The sequence below is a fragment of the Heteronotia binoei genome, chromosome 18 (genome assembly GCF_032191835.1).
Source record: "Heteronotia binoei isolate CCM8104 ecotype False Entrance Well chromosome 18, APGP_CSIRO_Hbin_v1, whole genome shotgun sequence".
Lineage (NCBI taxonomy): Eukaryota > Metazoa > Chordata > Lepidosauria > Squamata > Gekkonidae > Heteronotia > Heteronotia binoei.
In genome coordinates this window covers 10443339-10464913 of record NC_083240.1, presented here as the reverse complement: position 1 = coordinate 10464913, position 21575 = coordinate 10443339, and the positions used below count along the sequence as shown (strand labels likewise).

The window sequence follows — 21575 nt, the reverse complement described above, 5'->3', positions numbered from 1 at the left end:
GTTCCTAGTAATCATTGCGGCCAGTGGAAGTGGCAAATGAAACACGAGAATAGCCAGAATCGTGTCGCCGCACTGGTTGGATAGCGGACTGCTGCCTTAAAGAAACATCACACGTCCTCACGGGACCACCTGCGCCTGAATGTTGAAGATACAGCAGGAGAGGAGACGGTACCTTCCTATCTCGAGCATCCAGGTTTGGATTTCCATTTTGAGTTGATTTATGAATTTTGGACTAGGAGTTGGACTGAAAAGTTATATGAATTATGAATAATTATGAGTAAATGATGTATTGAGTGATTATAAATATAATTATTGGAAATATAGTATACACAGCGTTTGGGTAGTTTCTAATCATCTGTATACTGTGGTTTCCTGTTGTGTCTGAAATCCCCAGGTGGGGGCAGGGGATCCCCGGTTTGGAGGCCCTCCCCCCGCTTCAGGGTCATCAGAAAGCGGGGGGATGGGGGGGAAATGTCTGCTGGGAACTCTGTTATTCCCTATGGAGACTTATTCCCATAGGAAATAATGGAGAATTGATCTGCAGGTATCAGGGGCTCTGGGGAGGCCTGTTTTTTGAGGTAGAGGCACCAAATTTACAGCATAGCATCCAATGCCTCTTCCCAAAATACCCCCTGAGTTTCAAAATGATTGGACTAGGGGGTCCAATTCTATGGGCCCCAAAAGAAGGTGCCCCTATCCATTTCCTATGGAAGGAAGGCATTTAAAAGGTGTGCAGTCCCTTTTATATTGGATGGCCAGAACTCCCTCTGGAGTTCAATTATGCTTGTCAGAGCCTTGCTCCTGGCTCCACCCCCAATGTCTCCTGGCTCCACCTCCAAAGTAGGGTTGCCAAGTCCAATTCAAGAAATATCTGGAGACTTTGGAGGTGGAGCCAGGAGACTTTGGGGGTGGAGCCAGGAGACTTTGGGGGTGGAGCCAGGAGACATTAGGGGTGGAGCCAAGATCAAGGCTGTGACGAGCATAATTGAACTCCAAAGGGAATTCTGGCCCTCACATTTAAAAAGACGGCACACCTTTTCAATTCCTTCCTTCCATAGGAAATAATGAAGGATAGGGGCACTTTTTGGGGGGGCTCATAGAATTGGACCCCCTGGTCCAATCTTTTTTGAAACTTGGGGGGGGGGTATTTTGGGGAAAGGCGCTAGATGCTATACTGAAAATTTGGTGCCTCTACCCCAAAAGACAGCCCCCCCAGAGCCCCAGATACCCGCGGATCAATTCTCCATGATTTTCTATGGGAATAAATCTTCATAGGGAATAACAGAGTTCCCAGCAGACATTTCCTTCCCCTCCGCCCACTTTCTGACGACCCTGAAGCGGGGGGAGGGTCTCCAAACTGGGGGATCCCCTGCCCCCACCTGGGGATTGGCGACTCTACTCCAAAGTCCCCAGATATTTCTTGAATTGGACTTGGCAACCGTATTGCCCCCCCTGCCTTAAAGACCAGTCCACCCTCCAAAGCAACTTTTCTCCAGGGGAACTGATCTCAGTCATTTAGAGATCAGGCATAATAGTGGGAAATCTCCTGGTGTGACAACCCTACAAAACCCCCATAAGTCTCCAGTGCCTGATCCTTCTCCAAAGAAAGGTTCTCTGGTGACCTTTGAACCTCTCTCACCTTTAGCAGGGGTGAGGAGAAGCAGGGGACAGTATTGCCCTATCAGGCCAACGCCTACCTGTCTCCCTTCTGTGTGGTTTCTGCAGCGAAACAAGTAAAGGAGTATTGGGACGGGGAGAAGGCAGTGATTGTGGCCTTGAAAGGGAGCACCGTGGAGCTCCCCTGCATCAACCGGAATCACATCTGGACGGATCGATACGATGAGGAGGATCAGCAAGTGGTCCACTGGGACCGGCAGCCACCAGGCGTGCCTCACGACCGGGCCGATCGCCTCATTGACTTGTATGCCTCTGGAGAACGGCGCTCCTACGGGCCTCTCTTCATCCGGCAAAAGATGAATATCACCGAAAGGGCCTTCAGCCAGGGTGACTTCTCCCTCAAGATATCTGGTTTGGAGGCTGCGGACGAAGGCACCTACTCCTGCCATCTCCACCACCACTACTGTGGCCTCCACGAGCGACGTATCTTCCGGGTGTCTGTCGTGGAGCCAGAACCAGAAAGGAAGGTGGTGAACACGACCCGCCACAACGCACCGGCTGCAGGTAAGGCCACTCAACCACTCAACTCAACCTCTTTTGAGGGGGATGCTCTTTGTCAGGACAAAATGGCTGCCGCCTCATAAAGGATTGTGCCCTCATGAAAGAGAGAGGTGTCTTCATTGTGAGATTGTGGCTGCTCCTTCACAGATACGTTCTGCTCTTGTGGAAGTTAAGTACATCCTCTGTTCTCCAGGGGAGCTGATCTCTGCCAGGTGGAGATCAGTTGTAAAAGCAGGAGACCTTTGGGTCCAACCTGGAGGCTGGCAACCCTGTCCCTTGCAAAATGAGAGGGTGCTGAACAGAACATAAGAACATAAGAGAAGCCATGTTAGATCAGGCCAATGGCCCATCCAGTCCAACATTCTGTGTCACACAGCGGCCAAATACACACACACACACACACTGTGGCTAATAGCCACTGATGAACCTCTGCTCCATATTTTTATCTAACCCCCTCTTGAAGGTGGCCATGCTTGTGGCCGCCACCACCTCCTGTGGCAGTGAATTCCACATGTTAATCCCCCTTTGGGTGAAGAAGTACTTCCTTTTATCCGTTTTAACCTGTCTGCTCAGCAATTTCATCGAATGCCCACGAGTTCTTGTATTGTGAGAAAGGGAGAAAAGTACTTCTTTCGCTACTTTCTCCATCCCATGCATTATCTTGTAAACCTCTAGCACACATCATACTGTCTGGCATCTACGTGCTGTAGAGTTGCCAACTCTGGGTTAAGAAATTCCTGGAGATCTGGGGGTGGAACCTGGGGAGGGCACAGTTTTGGGAGCGAAGAGATCTTGATGGACGATAGCCATGGAGTCCATCTTCCAAAACAGCCATTTTCTCCAAGGAAACTGATCTCTGTAGCCCGGGGATCCCTTATATCACTCTGAGAGATCTCCAGGCCCTACCTGGAGGTCAGCTGCCTCAATATGCAATGAGGGAAATGAACAGCTGTCTTTCAGAGAAGCTTGCCTGCCGTTACGAACCCTCAAGAAATTTCTGAGAGTCCCGTGAATTCCCTGAAACACAATTTCTATTCTGAAAGCCACCGGAGAACTAACTGAGCAACACACCTCTCTGAAAATTGCTGAGGAGTTGGGTTAGAACTGATAAAAGGAAGTCCTTCTTCACCCAAAGGGTGATTAACGCATGGAATTCACTGCCACAGGAGGTGGCGGCGGCTGCAAGCATAGACGGCTTCAAGAGGGGATTGGATAAGCATATGGAGCAGAGGTCCATCAGTGGCTATTAGCCACGGCTTATTGTTGGAACTCTCTGTCTGGGGCTGTGATGCTCTGTATTCTTGGTGCTTGGGGGGGGGGGGGGGCAGCAGTGGGAGGGCTTCTAGTGTCCTGGCCCCACTGGTGGACCTCCTGATGACACTTGTTTTGGCCACTGTGTGACACAGAGTGTTGGACTGGATGGGCCATTGGCCTGATCCAACATGGCTTCTCTGATGTTCTTATGTGACACAGAGTGTTGGACTGGATGGGCCATTGGCCTGATCCAGCATGGTTTCTCTTATGTTCTTATGTTCTAAAAGGGCCGCCGCTTGTGAATCTGTTTTGTTCTCTTATCCCAACCAGCCCACAGAGAAGTTGACAACGAAGTTTAATCATCTTTAGCCTGCTGGGCGTAAAGCTCTTCATTTATTACCACTTTAAAATATTTATTGTGCTTTTAATATTTATTGCCCGCTTAATATCGAATTTGAAGACGGCGCAATGAATTTTTAAATGGGTCGACATTGCTAGTCATAAAAAGCCTTCTGAGATTGTGAAAACTGGATGGGGGGGTGGGGGGTGGGGTTTGTCATGGGGAATCAGATACCTTGGGGGGGAACAGGCATGAAATCAATCAGACTTCCCAACCTAAACTTTGGCGTGCAAATTGGAGAAAACGGAAGGATTTAATGAGAAGTCCCTCGCCTCCATTCTTGCTGGAGTGATTCTCATTTGCAACCAGGAAATGGGCTGGAATCCCAAAGGAACCTATTTTAAGCAAAAGCCCAATGCAAATCTTTCTCTTCAGGGACTTCTTGGGCTATCTCCCTGAAGAGTAACGGCTAAGAGAGAGGAACTGAAATCGGGAGATCCCAAGTTCAGCAGTTGGGTGGATTTATGGTTAGATTCAGCAGGAGCTAGGGTTGCCAAGTCCAATTCAAGAAATATCTGGGGACTTTGGGGGTGGAGCCAGGAGACTTTGGGGGTGGAGCCAAGATCAAGGCTGTGACAAGCATAAGTGAACTCCAAAGGGAGTTCCGGCCATCACATTTAAAGGGACGGCACACCTTTTCAATTCCTTCCTTCCATAGGAAATAATGAAGGATAGGGCACCTTCTTTTGGGGCTTATAGAATTGGACCCCCTGGTCCAATCTTTTTGAAACTTGGGGGGTATTTTGGGGAGAGGCACTAGATGCTATACTGAAAATTTGGTGCCTCTACCCCCAAAAACAGCCCCCCGCAGAGCCCCAGATACCCGCGGATCCATTCTCCATGATTTTCTATGGGAATAAATCTCCATAGGGAATAACAGAGTTCCCAGCAGACATTTCCCTCCCCTCCCCCCGCTTTCTGACGACCCTGAAGCGGGGGGAGGGCCTTCAAACCGGGGGATCCCCTGCCCCCACCTGGGGATTGGCAACCCTAGCAGGAGCTCCCCAGACCACAGCTCCTGAATCTTTCTGAGGGTTCCCCCTCCTCATCCCCACCTACCTTGTCCATTGTATAGTAGATGCAGCTGCATAACTATCCCTGGATTAGGAGAGCAGGCAGCCAGCTAGCCACCAGAGGCTTTGCCACACCCCCAGCAGCCCTCATTAACCCCTGGAGAAGCCCACACCTCCCTTTCTCCACTTCTTTTCCGATTTGGGGCAGGGAGGTGACTTGCTGGCCTTTTGACCCGCACATGGATCTCTAGCCAGCCCAAGCAGGCCTCGCTCATCCGGGGCTCTCCTTTCTTGCATTGGGTTGCTTTTGGCTGGGGGATATGCTAATGAGTTATGCTAGTGAGCTCCACCACATATTTTTCTACAAAACGACCCCTGGACAGCAGAATCGTCCTCAATCTGTTACCCGAACAACTGCTGGGGGCAGTGCATGGTTTGGGGTAGGGTCGCGAGGCGTGGGTTGGGAAATACCTGGAGGTATTGGGGGTGGAGCTTCATGGGGAGGGGAGGGACCTCAGCGGGCTCCCATGCCATAGAGTCCACCCTCCCAAGCAGCCATTTTCTCCAAGAGAACTGATCTTGATTGTCTGTAAATCAGCTGTAATAGTGGGAGATCTCCAGGTATTACCTGGAGGTTGGCAATTCTAGTTTGGGGTGACATGCCACCTGGGACCACCTCTGTGAAACAGATCTTGGGATCTCCTAAAATACAATCTGTCAGGGCTTTTTGTTGTAACTAAAACTCCTTTGCATATTAGGCCACACACCCCTGATGAAGCGAATCCTCTGGAGTTTACAGGAGGCCCTGGAATGAGAGCCCTGTGAATTCTTGGAGGATTGGCTACATCAGGGGTGTGTGGCCTAATAGGCAAAGGAATTCCTGCTACCAAAAAAAAAGCCCTGCCATCTATGCATAGATCCAGTTTGATTTGGGGCCTTCCAGTAGGCTTGCCAATCCCCAGGTCCCAGCGGGGGTTCTTCCGCTTTTCCAGGCTCCTTCCCTCCCCCAGTCAGCTGGTCGGCATGGGGAAGTCCCTCCCCCAAAGCCACCATGTGATTTTTTTTCTCCTCTGGAGGCTCCAGTCTCCGATTGGAAAGGCTTCCTCTTGGGATGGGGTGTCTGTGTTACGTGGAAGAAGTTGGCAGCAACTCATGAGTAGAGAGGCCAAGCCCTCACTTCAGAGTCACCAGAAAATGGGGGGGGGGGGAGAACGTCTGCTGAGCACTTCATTATTCCCTATGTGGAGATCGATTCTCATAGGGTATAGTGGGGAATTGATCTGGAGGTTTCAGGGGCTCTGGGGGAACTGTTTTTTGAGGTAAAGGCACCAAATTTTCAGTATACTATCTAGTGCCTCTCCCCAAAGTACCCCCCAAGTTTCAAAACGATTGAACCAGGGGGTCCAATTCTATGAGTCCCAAAAGAAGGTGCCCATATCCTTCATTATTTCCTATGGAAGGAAGACATTTAAAAAGGTGTGCTGTCCCTTTAAATGTGATGGCCAGAACTCCCTTGGAGTTCAATTACACCCTTGTTCCTGGCTCCACCCCCAGTGTCTCCTGGCTCCACCCCCAAAGTCCCCAGATATTTCTTGAATTGGACTTGGCAACCCTATTCCAGGGAGAGGTGAAGGGATTTCATCCTTCTGTTCCCTGATGGTTTCTCTAATCAGCCGCTTCCTTCACACTATATAGAACATCAACGGGGAAAATGTGGGTTGGAATACCACTGTGTGGGGTGAGGGTGCTTGGATTAATCCCTCCCCTTTCCCTCCCCGTATGATTCTGACCCAAAATGATGACCTGCACAGCTGAAACAGCTCCTTAAACATTGCTGCGAAGACCCAGTTATGGATCCTCAGTGTCTGGACCACCAAAGAAGTCCATTTTCTGCCCCATCTTCAACAGTAGGGCTTGAATTTAGCAGGAGCTCACAGGAGCACAGCTCCTGAACCTCCAGCCAGGGTCTGCATGCAATGGGGAGTTCTCTCCCCGCTGCACACAGATCCCGGGTCATATGCAAATGAGATATATTACTGAGCTCCTGCACCTTTTTTTCCTACAAAACAGCCTTGCTCAACAGTATGCGGGCAACAGCACCAGCCTACCTAACAGGGTTGTTGTGATGACAGTGAAAAATAAGGCATTTTTTGTAGCAGGAACTCCTTTGCATATTAGGCCACACACCCCTGATGTAGCCAATCCTCCAAGAGCTTACAGGGCTCTTAGTACAGGGCCTGCTGTAAGCTCCAGGAGGATTGGCTACATCAGGGGTGTGTGGCCTAATATGCAAAGGAGTCCTTGCTACAAAAAAAAAAATCCCTGGTGAAAAATAATTTCCGCCAAGGGTTTTGAATGCCGAAGGCAATATATAAAAACTAAGTGCTGTTAGCGATGGAGGGTTTCTGTGTCAGTCCTCAGTTCCTGAGTGGAGCCTACTGTGGAACCAAAAGTAGCACAAGAGAACTTGCTGAATCGATGGGAATTTGATGTTGCATCTTTGGGGAGGCAGGCTGGAACATCTGTCTGCTTTCCCTTCTCCAGCCCCTTCTAAGCAGCATGAGGGGAACAGATCTTTGTCTACTCAGCAAGAGAGAGGCTCGCGGTGGACTTTCCAGCTGTGGGAGTTCGTGTCCACTCCTACAGGGACCCGAAGCCTTTTAAAAAATCAGATAAAGATAAAGAAAAGCAGAGGCACACCAGAGCTTTCTCCTCGGATCCTCTTAATCCCAGGCATGGCTCCAAGGGCTGGAACGGCTGCCTAGACAGGAAATTTTATTCCGCTGACAATATCAACACGGCCGGCTTGTATTTTCGCTGCCTCTGCCATAGAATCCAAAGTTAACTCTGTGGCTTTCAGTGAAAGGCTCTGTGGAAGTTAGAGCACGTGGGTTTTTCAGAGGGGGAACACTGTTAGGAAGCTTGTGATGGGCAGAGGCGTTCTTGCTGTTGGCATTGGGCTGATTGGGCACCCTGAGTCCAACGTTCCCTCTAAGCTGAAGAGTCTTGTAAGCAAAAATTCTGCTTTGTAGATGGACAAATTAACTAAAACTTTAAGAGACTATGACTTAGACTTATTCAAAAAGGAGTGGAAGAAATTCAAGGGATATATGGAGAAAGAGTGGAACGTAAAAAGACATTGGACAATTTTTTAGTATTAATCAAAAGTATTACATTTTGATAGATTAGTGGTACCTTTAGAATTAAATGCAAATTTATAACTTCGGGGAAGTCAATATTGGAGGGAGGGGGGGTGAAATATCATATGGTTTAGTATAAGAAAAATAGAATTAAATATTGTAACCATGTGTTATTAATAAATTGTTAAAACACAAAAATTCTGCTTTGTGAGCTACCGGCATTAAAGTTGTGAGCTCCTGCATTAACGAGTGTGCTCTGGGTAGGGTTGCCAAGTCCAATTCAAGAAATATCTGGGGACTTTGGGGGTGAAGCCAGGAGACATTGGGGGTGGAGCCAGGAGCAAGGGTGCAACAAGCATAATTGAACTCCACAGGGCGTTCTGGCCATCACATTTAAATGGAACGTGCACCTTTTAAATGCCTTCCTTCCATAGGGAATAATGAAGGATAGGGGCACCTTCTTTGGGGGCTCATAGAATTGGACCCCCTAATCCAATCTTTCTGAAACATGGGGGGTATTTGGGGGAGAGGCATTGGGTGTTATGCTGAAAATGTGGTGCCTCTACCTCAAAATGCAGCCCCCCCAGAACCCCAAATACCCGCTGATCAATTCTCCATTCTTTTCTATGGGCATAAGTCTCCATAAGGAATAATAAAGTGCCCAGCAGACATTTCCCTCCCCGCTTTCTGATGATCCTGAAGCAGGGGGAGGGCCTCCAGACCGGGGGATCCCCTGCCTTCACCTGGGGATTGGCAACCCTAGCTCTGGGGCCATTTTTCCTGAGCTGAGACAAAAATGTGTGAGCTGGAGGCTAAAAAATGGCGAGCTAGCTCACACTAACTCAGCTTAGAGGGAACATCGCCCGAGTCCGATTTGCTTTTAAACTCTGCAGGCTGCTTTGCTGTCCATATGCGACTCCATTCTGCTGAACGAGGTTTGCCTTTCCCAGCCCGGGGATGTCATTTGTTCCAGCTGTGCATTCCACATGTGCATTTGGCAAAGCGAGAGCAGTCTGTTCTCACGGAGCTTTTACTCTAACATCAAGCTGCCAGGTTATAGGGGAGAGGTGGCCGAACTGTGGCTCAGGAGCCACATGTGGCTCTTTCACACGAATTGTGTGGCCCCGTCAGCCAGCTTGGAGAAGGCAGATTTCTCCCTTACCATTTCTCCAAGCCAAGCTAGCATGCAGCTTGGAGAATGCATTTACAGTTGCTTCCTTTCCACTTCTCTCTCCCTCCCCCAGCCATTTCCATTCCTTCCCGACTTGCAGCTCTCAGACATCTGACATTCATGTGTTCTGGCTCTCAAACATCTGGCGGGTATTCTATGCGGCTCTTACGTTAAGCAAGTTTGGCCACTCCTGGTCTAGGGTTATCCTGATCCCCGCAGTTGGTCGACCTGACCTACCTTGCAGGGTTTATTGTGAGGATGGGCTGGAGGAGGGGAGAGCAGCATCCGCTGCCCTGAGCTCCTTGGGGGAAGGCCTGGGCAGATACGGCCACCAAACCAACCAGGACTGCTGTTACTAACCCGTCAATGAACCCCCTTTTTCGCTCTTGCAAGCAGATATTGCTCAGAACCTCTCTTTTAAACATGACCTACTTTGGTGGGGTTGAGCAGAGGTGCATTCCAAGCTGGGGACTCGCACGCCACCTCCCTTCTCTGGCTCAACAGGCTGCTGCTACGCCCTGCCGAAGAATGATTTCCTGGCACACGGTTTGGGGTTTTGTGTGTGTGCTTTGTTTTTCTTTTAAGATAGTTTTTTTTTTCTTTTTGGCAACCGACTTTCCTTCCTCCTGTTAAGGTTTACACCTCTCAGCTGCACAGTGTGGGATTCTGGAACTGGAGTTGCACGGGCTATTTGTTTGAAGGAAACGAAAACGGAGTAACCTACTGTGGCCACAAAATGGCGGGACTCCATCTTGCAAACACACTGCTATGCGACAACATTTAGGGCTTTTTTTTTTTTTAGCAGGAATGCACAGGAACACGGTTCTGGCTGGCTTGGTGTCAGGGGGTGTGGCCTAATATGCAACTGAATTCCTGCTGGGCCTTTTCTATTTAAAAAGCCCTGCGTGAACCAATGGTGAAAATGGGAGGTCTGGCCTAATACGCAAATGAATTGCTGCTGGCCCTTTCCAATTTAAAAAGCCCTGCGTGAAACAATGGTGAAAACGGGAGGTCTGGCCTATTACGCAAATGAATTGCTGCTGGGCCTTTTCTATTTAAAAAGCCCTGCGTGAAACAATGGTGAAAACGGGAGGTCCGGCCTAATACGCAATGAATTGCTGCTGGGCCTTTTCTATTTAAAAAGCCCTGCATGAAACAATGGTGAAAACGGGAGGTCTGGCCTAATACGCAGATGAATTGCTGCTGGGCCTTTTCTATTTAAAAAGCCCTGCGTGAAACAATGGTGAAAACGGGAGGTCTGGCCTAATACGCAAATGAATTGCTGCTGGGCCTTTTCTATTTAAAAAGCCCTGCATGAAACAATGGTGAAAACGGGAGGTCTGGCCTAATACACAAATGAATTGCTGCTGGGCCTTTTCTATTTAAAAAGCCCTGCGTGAAACAATGGTGATGTCAGGGGTTGTGGCCTAATATGCAAATGAGTCCCTGCCGGGCTTTATCTACAACAAAAGCCCTGCCGACATTCATTCTTGATTCTTCTTCGAGAGCTGTTCAGCAAGGCTGACTCTGCTAACCTTCCTTAATGTCTGGGCTGTGAGTTGCTAGGCATGCAAATAGGTATGAGATGTGCCTGGGGATTCATGAAATGGCTGCAAGTTATAGGATTGGAAACTCCTGGAGATTTGCGAGTGGAGGCTGCGGAGGGCAGATTTTGAGGAGAGGAGGAAACTTAGCTGGGATGTGATTGCATAGAGCCCACTCTCCAAAGCATCCCATTTTCTCCAGGGGGACTGACCTCTGTAGTCTGGAGGTGAACTGTAAGCCCAGGAGAACTAAAGGATAGCTAAAGCTTATCTTCTGACTACCTTTAGCCTTTTCAGGGTTTTGTCCCGTCTTAGCTGTTTCTTTTCACCGAGTATTGTTTCACCGATCCTCGTCCTTGGCTCTCCCTTCTGCTCCCCAGATCCCAATGCGGGCCGTGGACACCACGTGATCAATGTCATTATCCCAGAGAGCCAGTCACATTTCTTCCACCAGCTGGGCTACGTCTTGGCGACTCTCTTGCTCTTCATCCTCCTCCTCATCCTCGTGGTCCTCGTCACTCGCAAGCACCGCAGGAGAGGTGAGTATCTTGCCACCTTCGTGCAGATCCGTTGCTCAAGCGAGAACACACTTTACAGGGTAATGGAAGTCACCTGCATTTCCTGCCTGGGCTTACGAATATTGTTCTGTGAATACTATTTGGTTGACTGACCATTCCATGAATATTCTGTTAGGCTGCCGAATGCCATTTTATGCTATTTTTATGCCCTCAGCTTGCTTTATTCTTTCTTTCTTTCTTTCTTTCTTTCTTTCTTTCTTTCTTTCTTTCTTTCTTTCTTTCTTTCTTTCTTTCTTTCTTTCTTTCTTTCTTTCTTTCTTTCTTTCTTTCTTTCTTTCTTTCTTTCTTTCTTTCTTTCCCCAAAGTCCCCAAATATTTCTTGAATTGGACTTGGCAATCCTATTGACTTCAGTAGACTTTAGAAGGGTATCGCTTTGTTTAGGGCTGTGCCTTCAGTCTCCAATCGCTCTTTCAGCCCTCGAATGACGAAAAGACAGGTGCCTGAACGCCCCACTTCTCCCTTCTTCCTAGGTTTCGAGTACAACATGAAGAAAAGTGACCAGTAAGTAGAGATTCAGTCTTTGTGCGAAGGGGACCTGCAGCTCTGCAGAGGAATTGGGACAGATGGACTTGCATACAGCAGTGGATTGCTACTCAGAACATGTTACTTGACAGTGAAAATGTGGGGGTGTAAATGTCAGGAAATTGCTAAGAAGCAACTTTAAAAGCATTTTTCAAGCTGCCGGCTGGCTTAGCTTAGAGAAGTGATTTAAAGAAAGAAATGCCTTCTTCAAGCCAGCCAATGGGATGGGGGGGGGGGCTTTGAGAGCCACACAACATGTGTGAAAGAGCCGCATGTGGTTCCCGGGCCGCCCCTACTTTAACTCAAAATCCTTGCCGTCTTCAGGTTTTGCAAGGCCTGAATAATGTGACCAAGAGTAGGCCAGCCTGACCCTTTTCCCTCTCTTGTTTTCCTAGGAAAGACATGAATCTCAGGGAGTTTACGGCTGACACAACCGATCTCTCCAACTACAAAAGTGAAGACATTAAATTGGGTACGTGCTGGAGCAATATAGAATAGTTTGGTATCAAGCAGCAGACACTCTGCCAGTGCTCAGGGAATAACCCTTCACCTCCATGACTGAGCTTCGTTATTGAAACAGGGTGCTGCTTCGGAAGTTATGCCTGGTGGAACTCCTTGGAAGGACAAAAATGTATAGCTTTATGCAGGGCTTTTTTGTAGAAAAAAGCCCAGCAGGAACTCATTTGCATATCAGGTCACACCCCCTGATGTCACCATTGTTTTACACAGGGCTTTTTTGTTGGAAAAGTCCAGCAGGAACTAATTTGCATATCAGGCCACACCCCTCATACCAAGCCAGCCGGAACTCTGTTCCTGTGTGTTCCTGCTCAAAAAAAGCCCTGGCTTTACGTATTGGTGTTACTTTATTTATACCTCATTTCTCTCTCTCATGGGAAACCAGAGTGACTCACAACAGCCTCCCCTTCTCCATTTTATCCTTACAACACAACCTTGTGAGGCAGAGTGTGTGACTGGCCCAAGGTCACCCAGAGAGCTTCCATGGCATGTAACAATTTGAACCTGGGTCTCCCCAATAATTCCAAGATTATGCATGGGATAGAGAAGGTAGAGAAAGTACTTTTCTCCCTTTCTCACAATGAAATTGCTGAGCAGTCGGGTTAGAACTGATAAAAGGAAGTCCTCCTTCACCCAAAGGGTGACTCACATGTGGAATTCACTGCCACAGGAGGTGGCGGTGGCTGCAAGCACAGACAGCTTCAAGAGGGGATTGGATAAACATATGGAGCAGAGGTCCATCAGTGGCTATTAGCCACAGCGTATTGTTGGAACTCTCTATCTGGGGCAGTGATGCTCTGTATTCTTGGTGCTTGGGGGGGGGCACAGTGGAAGGGCTTCTAGTGTCCTGGCCCCACTGGTGGACCTCCTAATGGCGCCTGGTTTTTTTGCCACTGTGTGACACAGTGTTGGACTGGATGGGCCATTGGCCTGATCCAACATGACTTCTCTTATGTTCTTAAGCCTAGTCCAACACACTAGCCATAACTCCACTCTGGTTCTCATGAATAACAGATTTCTCAATAATGAATTCATAAATAATGGAGAGGAAAAAGCATCCTGAGAAACTCTCGGATCCAAAAACATAGTCCTGAAAGACTCTCAGAAGGCGTAAAGGCAGTTAGATCAAGATGAGCCGCTGTGTTAATCCATCTGTAGCAGCAGAAAAGAGCGAGAGTCCAGGAGAATGAAGGCTAAAAAAAAATTGTGGCAGGACATGATCCTTCATAGTCCCTGCTCACTTCTTCAGCCATCTGTTATCTAAAGAAGCGGGCATGCGCGCAAAAGCTTATACCCAGAATTAAACGTCATTGGTCTTAAAGGGGCTGCCAGACTCCAACTTTGTTCTAACCTTCAAACCAACACAACTACCCTCCTGAATAAAGTGGTAATTTTTTTTTTGAGTGGCAGAGACGAGTTCAGGTTGCCGCCTCCAAAGCTTGAAACGGAAGGCGGTGCTAATAATCAACTTGAAAATCTACCCTAACCTTAACTCGTTATGAGCTGAGCTCAAATCTCACCAGAGTTCAGGCTTGGCTGGTACTGAGTTCAACCCGACGACATCACTCCCCACTGCTTCAGCTGGCTCCTGCCAAAATTAACTGTGGGATCAAAGAAGCTTCTATGTGGGTCTTACTCTCTGAATATGGCTTGTTGGTGTATCTTCTTGAATATAGAGGATAGAAAGGCACCTATTGGAATGCACCTGCATATCACAAAACCCACCCTAAATCCCCAAATTTCTTTTGGAGCGCTTTTATTTATTTATTTATTTTAAAATCTTCATTTAAAAAAAGATGAACTTATGAAGCTGCCTTCTACTGAATCAGACCTTTGGTCCATCAAAGTCAGTATTGTCTTCTCAGACTGGCAGCGGCTCTCCAGGGTCTCAAGCTGAGGTTTTTCACACCTATTCGCCTGGACCCTTTTTTGGAGATGCCAGGGATTGAACCTGGGACCTTCTGCTTCCCGAGCAGATGCTCTACCACTGAGCCACAGTCCTTCCCTGTCCTGAGCCATCCAAGATAAGGGTGAATGTATAAAAAATTGAAAATGTGGTGCTTATTCTTTTAACCACTGGCTTTGATTTGCTGCTGTGCCACACAAATCCATCATACAAATCGCAAAATGTGGTCTCCCTGCTGAAACGACCCGCTATCCAAAGGGTATTGTTGTCTCTTTTATGAGTAAATGAAACCATCTGTAGTATTTAAGGCTTTTTCATTTAATGTGTAATACGGTTTTAATTATATGAACTGTTTTTAACTATGTAATATTTATCGGCTGTCGTTACCGGCCCTGAGCCTGTTTGTGGGAAGGGCGGGTTATAAATCTAAAATAATAAGCGATAAACATAATCGGGAGAACATTGAGGTTGTTCCGTGGCTGCAAAAGCTGCCGTAGCTTTTTAAAATATGGTGTCTGTCTTCGCCTTGAGTGCCGATAAAGCACTCTGCCTCCAGCCCAAGAGAAAGCACCAATCCTGATCCTGTGAGTTCGCTTGCGGTTTTCCCTGTTCTTGCGATCAAAGCCGTCTTCTGAACTGAGTTCTTTCCCCGCAACAGATTATAAGAACAATATCCTGAAGGAGAAATCCGAGCACGGCAAGCACTTCCCAGCCAAGAACATCGACTTAGACAAAGGTGAGGGTTGCCGTTGGCAGCGGGGGTTGGCAGAGGGGTTGACCCGTTTCCCTCGGCATGCTGGGAAAGGGCGTGTCAGACTCTCATCGTCAGCAAAGCCGACCGCCGGTGGAAGGAAGAAGCCTTTGGACAACTTCACAAACAGGCGGGCAGCTGCGTTTGTTCCACCCGCAGTTTCTCAACACAAACACCACAATTTAGTTCCAAGTGGTTATTACATGCTAGGAAAGGTTTTGTTGGGTGCCGAGTCATCGTTTTCCCCTCTGTAGCTGCGCTGGAATACCCATTTCCATTGGTGGGGCAACAAAACCTTCCTGGCTCAGGCAATCCTTCGTTGCGCTCAGCGTCCAGCCTAATTTTTGCAGTTAATTTTATTAATAATAATAATAATAATCCTCTCAACATTCCAGCATTATTGTCATTCACAACCCAACAGCCGCTGAAAATTTCAGAGCTTTCTTACGGCCCCACTCTCCCACAAACTATTAACATTCAGGGAATTAATTGGTAACATTCATTGGTATCCCACAACTCTGCAACTGGCATAAACTGTATGCTGCATTGCTGTACAGATGTTGTACTGCGTCAAGTTTTAGGGTGCTATCTACGTCCGAGGCTTGAATTCCTTCGTCCTGTGGACAAATAAGTGGGTTCTCGATCGAAACCAGCCTGAACTCTCCCCAGAAGCTAAAATGAGCAAACTGAGGCTATGGTACTTTGCTCATGAGATGCCAAAGAGTCCCTGAAAAAGACAGTCATGATAGGAAAAGCAGAAGGCAGCAGGAAAAGAGATGGATGGATGTCAAGAAAGCCGCAGCCCTCCATTTGCAAGACCTGAGCAAGGCTCAACGATTGAATGCTGTGGAGGATATGACTTCGTAGGGTCACCATAAGTTGGAAACAACATGGTGGCAGCTGGCACTTCTCTTTCTCTTTTTCTCTCACTCATACACATATACTCACTCACAAAGTGAACTCTGGGAGATCTCTGTCAGAGAAATGTTGAGCATTCTTGCCAGGATACCGCTATCCGCCTCAGACAGGTTCCATGGAGAGGGAACATAACAATTCTCTAAATAAATAAACAGGGCTCTGCGTGGAGGAGCCGCAAAAGTTAAACTAGTTTTGAAACCAATGTAAGTTTCTAGTTTAGACGGGTTAATAATGTTGTGGAAGACGACAAATGAATTTTAATGATATCTGTCCACACATTTCTTCTCCCTTAAGATCCGCAGGGGAGGCCCTCTTTTGCCTCATCTTGGGGGGGGGGGAACTGCAGGGGTTGGCAGTGGGCCTCAGCAGGTGCCCAATGACGCCAGTCCCGGATGCCGGCCCATGAGGTATGCTTCCCCCCCCCTCCCTTGGCTGCCTGAGGCATTTCCTCTTGGCTAAGCAGATACATATGGTTTTGCCTTCCTTTGTTCGTTTTATATTTATGCACCTTCCAAAGGAAGGAATAGCTGTCTTTCAGCAAAAACCAAATAGTCCTGTGGTACCTGATCCATGGCTCCTCCCCGAGGGAGTGTTAAGATTTTAAAAAAGCTCACGCAGCCGTCAGTTTTCAAGGCCCCATGAGATCCCTTTGGTTTGTTCTCTTGCTTCAGAACAACATGGCTACCGACCTGAATCTGTCTTCTCTCTTTGTCTCTTTCAGACTTCAGGAAGGAATATTGTAAGTGAACGTGAGGATCCACAGCTCCTGGCTGGACCAGAAGCCCTGATTAGAAGTTAAACAAGCGGCAGAAACTTTATGACCTCATCTTTCCAGTTCCAAAAGAGCTCTCTGTAGACTTTCTCCCTCTCCTGGGGAATCAACCAAAGCCACCGATGATACTTCGAGTTACACTTTTCCTCTTTCTTATCCTACAAGATGATCATTTATAAAAGGAGAGGTTTTTTGGGGGGGACGGGGTGGGATTTTTCACTTTTTTGCTTTTCTGACCCCCCCCCTTTAATTTCCCTTTTTTCTTATGATTATTTTGGTTTGATTTGTATCAATATTTTGAGAGGTTTTTTTTTTTAAAAAAACCCTGACTTTTAAAAAATAAGCTGGGGAAAATAGGTGCTTTGCTTGATGTTAAACACAAAATGGATATTGTGATAGCTCTTATTGCGCTGACATTTAAAATATTTTTTTTTCCCCTGAATGAGTGTCTTGAATTGGGGCTGCTTCTGTGAGTGTGAGGCCATCCTTCCATCCTACACAGAATTCTTCATCAGAGTATTTTGGGCAAGGAATTAGGATTGAACATATGAAGCTGCCTTATACCGAATCAGACCCTCGGCCCATCAAAGTCTGGCAGCGGCTCTCCAGGGTCTCAAGCTGAGGGTTTTCACACCTATTTGCCTGGACCCTTTTAGTTGGAGATGCTGGGGATTGAACCTGGGACCTTCTGCTTCCCAAGCAGATGCTCTACCACGGAGCCACTTGTCCCTCCCCTGCTCTCCAGGGTCTCAAGCGGAGGTTTTTCACGCCTATTTGCCTGGACCCTTTTTAGTTGGAGATGCCGGGGATTGAACCTGGGACCTTCTGCTTACCAAGCAGATGCTCTACCACTGAGCCACTGTCCCTCCCCATGAACATATGAAGCTGCCTTATACTGAATCAGAACCTCAGTCCTTCAAAGCCAGTATTGTCTACTCAGACTGGCAGCAGCTCTCCAGGGTCTCAAGCTGAGGTTTTTCACACCTACTTGCCTGGACCCTTTTTTGGAGATGCCAGGGATTGAACCTGGGACCTTCTGCTTACAAAGCAGATGCTCTACCACTGAGCCACCGTCCCCCCCCTAAGATTGTTTTCTTTGGGGTCTGCATGGCTAGAAGCACAATTTGAAATGGTTCCACAGAACAGCCCCAAGGTGGAGGTGCCTCCTTTGAATTCCCAGCATTTTGTTGAGGTGAGGTTCCATTCTATTTAGAATATCTCTTTAGGGATATTTAGTCCATTGAAGAATACCTCAGGGCTTTTCTGCACTCTCATTTTCCTCACTTCAGGGGAGTTTTCGATTCCACACATGCTTTGTTCCATCTAGCGATCAATGTGATATTACATCGCTTGTATGTCTTGCATAAAAACCTGCCGTTGAAATCTGTTGGACATAAACCAGTGTGATATTGACTCGGCCACTAGAGGGAGCAAAACGTGCCTGGAACAGGAAGTATAGCCCTGAAGCAACAGGAAAACACAAGTGAGGGCAGGAAGGTTAGATACAAATGTGAAGAAATAAATAAATAAATATGAGAAAGCAGAAAAGCCCTCAGTTGAGATGTTGCCCCTGAGAAATCAGTTAATTTTGTTGACGGTTAGTTGACACCAAGCTAAGCATAGCATTCCAAAGGCTCAGAGCTTGGGGCAGAAACTAGAGGTAATTTCAAATATTTGACAGTAGGATGAAATATCAACCATTCCGAGTGTCCCTATTCTTCGGTGCCTCTCCTTGGGAAACTACTGTTCCAATCTCAAACTCTTTGGGGCAGGCCATGCTAAGATATTGCTATCATTGTTCAGGGTTAACCTCTCTCCCAGCCAGGCCTTTAGAAGAAATTTAAGTTCTCAGTGGAGGATAAATACATCTTATTCTTAGCACACGTCCCTACTGGTGCCTGGGAATCATTGCCCGAGGCACCATCTGGTGTGTTTGTTCACCCCCCTGCGGTTCCCGAGGTCTGTTTTGAACTGTTGACAATATGTTATAGTGCAGTTATATTTTAAGTGTTTGGTGTAGTGGTAAAGTGTGCGGACTCTTATCTGGGAGAACCGGGTTTGATTCCCCACTCCTCCACTTGCACCTGCTGGAATGGCCTTGGGTCAGCCATAGCTCTGGCAGAGGTTGTCCTTGAAAGGGCAGCTGCTGTGAGAGCCCTCTCAGCCCCACCCACCTCACAGGGTGTCTGTTGGGTGTGGGGAAGAAGACATGGGAGATTGTAAGCCACTCAGTCTCTGATTCAGAGAGAAGGGCAGGTTATAAATCTGCAATTCTTCGTCTTTTTCTTCTTCCTCTTCTTCTCCCAAAGAAATCCATGGAGGCCAAGTTATTACAGAATCAATAAATGCAGCAGGGGCAGAACTTTCAGCAGTGTGTACCAATTGTGTGTGTGAGTGTGTGTGTGTATGTGTGAATGTGGGCATAAACTAGGCATAATTCATGGCCTAACAATGGATACCTTGCGGTAAAGGAGGAAGGTTCAGAAACACTGAAGGGCTCTTTTTCTAGCAGGAGCTCCTCTGCATATTAGGCCGCGCCTCCTGATATAGCCAATCCTCCAAGAACTTAGAGGGCTCTTAGTACAGGGCCTACTGTAAGCTTCAAGAGGATTGGCTGCATCAGGGGGGCACGGCCTAATATGCAAAGGAGCTCCTGCTAGAAAAACAGCCCTTAAAGCTTTTTTTTTTTTAAATAACTTTTTCCAGAAGCAAACATTCAAGATGGCTGCCACTGTAAACAGACAAATGCCACAACTAGCTTTGAAATGGTGTCAAATTGTTACTGCCTTGTCGTGTTTCCTGCAGGTGTTGCAGAAGTTAACATAAAAATTCATGGAGGGCAGACCCATCGATGCTGTTAAGAGGGCTCAAAGGCAGCGTAATTCGAGGGCAACCACAGGGGGGCGCTTTGGTCTTGGGGTCATCTGGTCAACCATGTAGAAATATGGATGTGTGCCTTGATGGACCTTTGGTCTGATCCCGCCAGGCTCTTTTGAATGTACTCCCACATACAACGGCTACTTTGCTTCCTTGATTTGCTCTTGGTGGAATTACTTTGCTGGGTGCACCAGCTGCTGGTTGAAAAGGACTGGAGTCTGTTGTAGATTCTGAACCTGTAGGGTTGCCAATCCTCAGGTGGCGCCGGCCAGGGGATCCCCCGGATAGGAGGCCCTTCCCCAGCTTCAGGATCATCAGAAAGCAGGAGAGGGGAGGTAAATGTCTGCTGGGCACTCATTATTCCCATGGAGACCAGTTCCCATAGGGTATAATGGAGAATTAATCCGTGGGTATCTGGAGCTCTGGAAGGCATTTAAAAAGCGTGCGGTCCCTTTGGGGTTCAGTTATGCTTGTCACAACTTTGCTCCTGGCTCCACCCCCAAAGTCCTCAGATATTTATTGAATTGGACTTGGCAACCCTACAAACTTGGGAGCTACGTGTCGTCAGTTAGGGATTCAGCCTGTGTACACAGTAGGATCTGGCCAAAGGAGGAAACAACACAGAGCCAAAATTGACCAATAAGGAAGATTCTTAACAGCGACAGGCCAGCGTGTGTCATGTGATCCTCTCCAAGCCATACAAATACTTTGAAGTCAGGCTGATGGTTCTGGAAGGGAAAAGAGCGCTAGCTCGTTGGCTCTGTTTGTACCTAGAGATTGGTCGTACTCTGCCCCTCCCCACTGGATAGGAGCTGGCCCCAGTAACATCTCATAGTTTCTTGCACTAAGGCCTGATTGTTAGGTTTACTTACCAGCTCTGGGTTAGGAAACACCTGGAGGTTTTTTGGGGGGTGGAGCCTGAGTTGTGCAGGGTTTGGGGAGGGGAGGGACTTCAATGGTGTATTATGCCACAGAGACCAACTTCCCAAGCGGCCATTTTTTCCAGGGGAACTGATCTCTGTCAACTGGAGGTCAGTTGCAAGCAATGTTCCCCTCTAAGCTGCAGAGTCTTGTGAGCAAAAATTCTGCTTTGTGAGCTACTGGTATTAAAGCTGTGAGCTCCTGGCATTAAAGCGGTGAGCTACTGCATAAAATATTGTGCTCTGGGGCCATTTTTCCTGAGCGGAGACAAAAATGTGTGAGCTGGAGGCTAAAAATGTGCGAGCTAGGTCATGCTAACTCAGCTTAGAGGGAGCACTGGTTGTAAGCCCAGGAATTTTTCAAGCCACTACCTTGTGCAAGGCGTGGCCAAACTTGCTTAAGATAAGAGCCACAGACAAATAAATGTCAGATGGTTGAGAGCTGCAAGGAAGGAAGGAAGGAAATAGATGAGGGAAGGAGGAGAGGGAGAGGTGGAAAGAAAACAACTTTAAAAATACTCTCCGATCTGTTGGCTGGCTTGGCTCGGAGAAGTGATTTAAAGAGGCTTAAATGCCTTCCCCAAGCCAGCCTAAGAGGTGGTGGTGGGGGGCTTCAAGATCAGTATGTGCCCAGTGCCCTAGACTAGAGGATGGCATCCCTAGAGCCGCCCTGAGCCCGCTTCGGTGGGGTAGGGCGGGATATAAATCGCAATAAATAAATAAATAGGTTTCCTGTGATATTCTTGAAGACTTCCAGTTCCCTATTCTTGATGTACATCTTCGTTTTTTTCCACTCGGGAAAGAAAAATTGAATTTACATATAACCAAAGTTGTTGTTCTTTTTTTAAAAACTCTTGATTTTTCTTTAAAGAAAAGGAAAAAAAATGGCTTTCGCACACCTGCCCGCTTCTGCCGCCAGCTGCCGGGGAACGCATCTGGTGGAGCCATTACAATCTTTCTGGAAAGCAGTCGTTTCATTTGGAAAGCAGGGAGACGGATTCTGTCCTGCTGCGACCTTTAGAAAAAGTGTTATGATAAACGCCGGTAGAGCTGGGCTCTTGGAGGAGAGTCTGACGGGGGGGAGAGAGACAAAGAATAAAGCCTAAAACAAGCC

The 21575-nt window shown here is 47.6% G+C and overlaps 1 protein-coding gene and 1 non-coding gene across 2 annotated transcripts in view; one reads left to right on the top strand and one right to left on the bottom strand.

Moving 5' to 3' along the window:
• Positions 1–17106, top strand: part of MXRA8 (matrix remodeling associated 8) — a 35431-nt gene extending 18325 nt beyond the window's left edge. Inside the window, exons 5-10 of the mRNA XM_060259335.1 lie at positions 1726–2181; positions 11081–11239; positions 11750–11780; positions 12197–12273; positions 14882–14959; positions 16614–17106. Coding sequence (XP_060115318.1) covers positions 1726–2181; positions 11081–11239; positions 11750–11780; positions 12197–12273; positions 14882–14959; positions 16614–16639 — 827 coding nt within the window. The 3' untranslated portion in view covers positions 16640–17106. The remainder of the gene's footprint in view (positions 1–1725; positions 2182–11080; positions 11240–11749; positions 11781–12196; positions 12274–14881; positions 14960–16613) is intronic.
• Positions 17107–17669: 563 nt separating this feature from the next.
• On the bottom strand, positions 17670–17742 carry TRNAT-UGU (transfer RNA threonine (anticodon UGU)). The gene has a single exon. It is a non-coding gene; the product is annotated as a tRNA-Thr (tRNA).
• Positions 17743–21575: the final 3833 nt, after the last annotated feature.